Source organism: Myotis lucifugus, unplaced genomic scaffold (assembly GCF_000147115.1).
Source record: "Myotis lucifugus unplaced genomic scaffold, Myoluc2.0 scaffold_319, whole genome shotgun sequence".
Classification (NCBI taxonomy): Eukaryota; Metazoa; Chordata; class Mammalia; order Chiroptera; family Vespertilionidae; genus Myotis; species Myotis lucifugus.
This window is the reverse complement of record NW_005871367.1, coordinates 1023797-1029852: the sequence shown is the minus strand read 5'-3', so window position 1 is coordinate 1029852 and position 6056 is coordinate 1023797. Positions and strand designations below refer to the sequence as shown.

The 6056-nt window shown below is 42.7% G+C and overlaps 1 protein-coding gene across 1 annotated transcript in view; it reads right to left on the bottom strand.

Moving 5' to 3' along the window:
* TCAIM (T cell activation inhibitor, mitochondrial) overlaps positions 1 to 6056 on the bottom strand; it is a 22850-nt gene continuing 16794 nt past the window's right edge. Inside the window, exons 9-11 of the mRNA XM_014466028.2 lie at positions 4895 to 5127; positions 4224 to 4355; positions 1 to 1606 (exon numbers count right to left, since the gene is read on the bottom strand). Coding sequence (XP_014321514.1) covers positions 1366 to 1606; positions 4224 to 4355; positions 4895 to 5127 — 606 coding nt within the window. The 3' untranslated portion in view covers positions 1 to 1365. The remainder of the gene's footprint in view (positions 1607 to 4223; positions 4356 to 4894; positions 5128 to 6056) is intronic.

Genomic DNA, 6056 nt, shown 5'->3' with positions numbered 1-6056 from the left:
TCTGATTAATATATATTTATTATGTAACAATTAGTTTCAAGACAAAGTCCAATTCAAAACATATTACTGATTTTACAAAGGGTATTTAATCCAAACCCATTTTTCCAATAAATTTTCTTATGTAACCTCCTGTTGTCTGGCTCTGGAAACAACATTTGCTACATTAGAAAAAAATGTAAGTACAGCTCTTAGGCACAGGTTAAAAGGGATGACACACACACCCTGGAATAATTACAAATCAGTATTTCTTTTGAATACACATTTGAATTTTAAGTTTAAATAACCAATGTTTTAGATTAATTTAAAACATACTTCAAGAATGGTTTTAAATACCTTTCCCTTGTAATGCACTGTGGGGAAAAATTTCTCTCATTTCTTCTGCAGTAAGAGCTACAAAAATGGTGTCCCAAATAGGATTCACTTTGTCCTCTTGAGAAACAATGAAGAGGTTTTGGAACTGGTTAAAAATATCCTAAGAGAAGTATCTGCAGAGAGAGAAGCCCTGTGTCTAGAGTGGCCACACCATGCCCCTTGGGGTGGGGCTGGTTGTCCCCACAGCTGTGGACCAGGGGTGGCTTGGAGGCCTGAACCAGCATTCCACACACTGGAGGAACAGGAAGACCCAGGCTGCAAGGGGTGACAGAATCCTGCCTGACTGGGACCACGTTACACTTGACCCTACCTGCTGGGAATCTTTGGGAAACAAGAATTTTTCTGGGTAGTGTTTTCCATGGCCATAAATGAGTCACCTCATTAAATGAATCAGAAAAATTCACTGTCTGTTGGCTTCATGCTACAATTACACTATTTCAATGGGAAGGAAAACTTATAGGTTTAAAACTAAATTCTCTGTCACTGAAGATGTTCAATACCATATATTCAGTCAATGGCTTTCCCCTTCCATTCTTTCTGTTTGGCAAAGTTTCATTATCTAGCTTTTGCTACCCATCAATCTTGTGTTTTGGACATCAACAGTCCACACTGGTTGCAAAATACATGTGTGTACTGATACATGGGATGTGACTGTGAAGATGCATGTTGAATTGGGTTACGTATTTACCCACATTCACTCATATAAAAATATGTATCTTTAACACCTACATACCACAAATATGTTCTTTCATGGCAACAGCTTTTTACCTAGTCTTGCCAATCAGATAAGAAACACCATAAGATGGGGAGTGAAAACTTTTTTACAAACAAGTTTCCCAGCAGAAATTAATTTTAAAAAATAAGTCTACTTTCAAAGCAGCAATCAGAAACTTTGTTCTTGTAATAAGTAAATAATACTGTTATAGCAAATTGTGGACTTGTTTAATTTAACAGCTCCGTTCTTAGTTCTTTAAAAAATAATACAGATTTGTGTCACTTAATGGCTTCTCCATTTTTCCAATTCCAAGGAATACAGAGGTCTCCGTCTTGCATAACGGAGTAAAAATGTGAAACGCAGAGGTGCATCCCTTGTAGGTAAGGCAGCGACTGCCCCAGAAGTCTCTTACAGCAATCCACCATCTGCTTACTAGAAACGCTGGGCTCCTTATAGAACTTTTCCAGGGAAAATTTCTTTGTTGAAGCCTGTATCAATTCATCTTCAATAACCTTTAACCTGTTATATCAAAAATAAAAATCATTGCCACAAGCAAATAAAAGAACATAAACTATAAATACATTTTTAGATACGGGGCTATACCTTTCTGCTCACAACACTGAAAATGGTGTCCACCAAAGCCAAATTATATGCTTAGAACATACACCAGTGGTTGTCATGCAGTACCTGTTATTTCCACACGTATCTCTAAAAGTACTTGTGAAACCTTTGCAGCAGGAATGGGGTAAAAGTAATACATACTTTAGGAAGCTCTTATCCTGCCTCACCCAGAACTAGTTGCAACTGAAGGAAGCAGAAAGCTGAGCGTGTAGACACCTGGGTTTGACCCTTGGGTGGTAAGCAATGACTTCTAAAGATTCCCAAATAAAAAAGCAGACTCAGGGCGGTGAGGGCCTGGGGTGGGGGCGGGCTGGAGGGGGTCAAAGGGGGAAAACAGAGGATGTATGTAATAGTTTCAACAATAAAGAATTAAAAAAAAAAAAAGCAAGCTCACAACAATGGCAGGCACCCGAGGCCATGCCCTCTTCACTCTCACTCTACTAGGCCAGCACTCCCTCCCCTTTGCCTGAGGCCACAAAGTGTCTTCCATCAAGGGCTTGAGTTAAGATCTAGAAAGTAAACAACTCAAGGCAGAAAGATGTCTTCAATCCTTCCTCCCACCGGTGGCAAGGGTTTAGGGATGGGATATAGTAAGAGATTCAATCCCCAAATCGCCACGGCTTCCCGGGTGAACATCACTTGGGAAGCCCATAGAGGAGATGAGGAAAGCCACAGTGCTGTGGCCAGGTCCTGAGCTAGTCTAAGTGAAGCACTGTGCTAGTTCCAAACACTAACTATCCTCTTCTCCCCAAGCTTCAACTGCACAAGAGAAGAGCGAGGACGGTAAAGCACCCGTAAACTAGGAGAGTCTTAGAAACAAAAGTGGTTGCTGTAGTTGGTCTGCAGTTTGTGGTCTGTCCTGACTGAATCCCTTTTTGCAACAACATCCAGATCCCTTCCACGTGCTGTATGTTTTCTCTGTGAGGTTCCTCCTCCTGACCAGGCTGCTTAGAGAGGCAAGAAGTGGGCAGGGTTAGGGTTGAGAATTCCCACTCGGCGCAGGAGTGGAAGGAGGAACTCTCAGGTACCATCGATAGCAGGGGATGACAAACTTCTTCTGTAAAGGGCTTTTCTCACTTGCTCTAAAAAAGACACTCGAACAGCCTGGCTTGGAAGAGAAAAGCCGTGCAGTATGGCCAAGTCGCTGTGAGTTTCAACAACTCACCCTGCACCCATCCAGGTAGGCCCTGCATTCCCACTGCTTCCACGAGCAGCCTCTGGTCCCATCCCAGAGTCGCCCTGATCCTGGGGCCACGCCTCTGTGATCAGGAGGGCCTGTCAGTCTCGAGGGTACAGTCTTGGAGGGGCATCGAGCCCGAGAGGGCAGCCCTTGCTGAGGTTTCTCTAGGGCTGTGCTGGTGGCTCTACTGCCTGTAGCAGATTAACTTAAAAAATATTTTAAAAAATTGTTTTTTGCCTCTCCTTGTAATTTCTTTGCTTGATTACACTCAGACCTAAAGGGAGGCACAGTACGAACAGGGAAGCACCGGGACATGGCGGGTGTGGCTGGTGGGATGTTCTCTTTCTTTTCTTCCAACACTAAGAAATGGGCCCTTGCCGAACCGGTTTGGCTCAGTGGATAGGGCGTCGGCCTGCGGAATGAGGGGTCCCGGGTTCGATTCTGGTCAAGGGCATGTACCTTGGTTGCGGGCACATCCCCAGTAGGGGGCGTGCAGGAGGCAGCTGATCAATCTCTCTCATCAAAGTTTCTAACTTTCTATCCCTCTCCCTTCTTCTCTGTAAAAAAATCAATAAAATATATTAGAAAAAAAAATCAATGGAAAAATGACAAGAAAAAAAAAAGAAAAAAGAAATGGGCCCAATATTTCCCAGGGGAATGACCCTTCTCTCTGACAAAAATTATGTCTATTTTTTTTAAAAAATATATTTTATTGATTCTTTACAGAGAAGAAGGGAGAGAGATAGAGAGCTAGAAACATCGATCAGCTGCCTCCTGCACATCTCCCACATAAAATATATTAGAAAAAAAATCAATGGAAAAATGACAAGAAAAAAAAAAAGAAAAAAGAAATGGACGCTCCATCCACTGAGCCAAACTGGCTTCGGCTCTATTTTTTTTTTAACACAAAGTTTAACCTTTCTGCCTCTGACATCTGAATGTGAGTGCCACAGGTGTGTCTGTCCATTTTCACCGTACCCTGCTAGGGACTTTCACAGCGCCTGCTGGGCACCAAGGTCCTCGACAAACATTAGTTCAATAAATGAACATTCTTTTAAATGGTGGTTTCTACTATATGCAAGTATAAAAATTATTTAACCATTCTTTTATTGTTGTACATTTCTATTATGATGGTAATGTAATCTAGGTTATTAGAAAACAGCCACTGCCAATCCCTGGCAGAACAAGATAGGAAGAAATAAATATGGAACGTCCTCCAATCAGTCAATTCCTAAGTTAAGCACAGTGTGAATGTCCCACTCTTCTGAGTTCAGAATACCTGAATTTTTAAGTTAGACTGAGCAATAAGACTTTACAGGGGCTGACAACACTCACTCGTCTTTCCTCTTCATGTTCTCTCTCGCCTGCTGGGCTCTGGTGAGAATGAACCACTTCAGGTTGGCTAGGTCGCAGAGCGTGGGGATGTTAAAATGCCCGAGTTCATGCAAACTTGGAGCGTATCTGTCACTGTAATGACACACATGAAAGCAAAACCATTGATCCCCTCCATCCCCCACTGCACCCTAAAGAAAACATTCTAGGAGTCTGATTAACAGAAAAGGAATTCATCACGGAAATCTACCCTGAAAGTACATATATCCCAACTGACTTCAAGTTGTGCTGTGCCCAAAGAGGCTCACTATCAGGATGACCACACACTTCCTGACCCTGGACCTTCCCCATCTGTAAAACAGGGAGAGTAACCATTTCATGGTGAAGAGCTAATGCATTTAAGCTCCAAGCACAGTGCATGGAAAACAGTATATGTAGTATATGCACAAGAAATGTTGGCTACTGACTTAACATTAGTTCAATCCTGCAAGTTTTCCGCAGGACTGACTGCACCGTCAGTGGCGCTGTAGTTACAGAGCGTGCAGAGGTTCAGCCCTCAGTTCTCTCACGCTAGCTCTCTCATGTGTAGAGTGTTGCTAATCGATGCAGAAATACACTGAGATATAAAACAATCTGTGTGAATAAGAAGGGTCGTTCTTGTTTGAGGTATTTACCTGTTGAGAATCATCTGTAAGCCACGCAGACTTTGCGGGTGGAAAGGAACTCTGTTTTTCAACAGCCTCTTATAGAACACGTCGAGAAGAGAGTAATACTCATCCAGCGTCAGCACTGGCTGGAGCTCTTCGATATAAACCACCTGGATGTCCCCCAGAAGGTGGCTTATTTGTTTTTCTAGGAGCATTAGCCTCCTCTGAAGGTCAAAGTAACTTGGCAACCTTTCAAAAAGCTGCAGGATTTTTAAAAAAGGAAAGAAATAGTCCTAAGTACTAATAGTTAGATATTTAGGTAAGAATCTCGACTTAGTTTAGAATGATTAAATGGTAAAGAAGGGTTTTAGAAATAAAGTATGTGTACGCATTTCAAGTCTAACAGAATTTACTTAATTCACCTAGATTTGCGGTGGAGTGTGGGAAACGTGTAAACTCGGGCCGATTGTAACTGCGTATTACCAAATATTTGTTTGTTTGCCGTTCACAAAGATACCTACCTGTGTATGCGAACCGTTTCATACCCATTGGGGTAATAGGTATCATAAAAATCCCTTGTAAGTAGAGAACACTTTATGGCGCTGGTCGAGTACCGAAAATTTCATTTCAATCGAACCCATACTTCAAAAGATATAGGCATTTTAAACTAACTCTGATTTTGCGCGGGAAACCTAAATAATTGCCCGCGCCATCTTATATTTTGGCGGGAAATTCACCCGACACCGTAGTGTTAAATGCAATAAACACTACCCTCCCATGTACTTAAGCACTACACTGGGCCCCTGGAGTGAACGGATTACAAGAATTTGTCCCTAGCCGAAGCCGGTTTGGCTCAGTGGATGGAGCGTCGGCCTGCGGACTGAGGGGTCCCGGGTTCGATTCCGGTCAAGGGCATGTACCTGGGTTTCGGGCACATCCCCAGTGGGAGATGTGCAGGAGGCAGCTGATCGATGTTTTCTCTCTCATCGATGTTTCTAACTCTCTATCTCTATCCCTTCCTCTCTGTAAAAAATCAATAAAATATATAAAAAAAAAAAAAAAAGATTTGTCCCTTCTGGCCAGGCCCACAGTCAGACAAGCGGAACCAGTGCACGAAGAGCTAGGTGGTGACAGATCAACAAAGGCGCGGAAGCGAGCCCGGTCACTAAGAATGCTGTTTCAATTAACG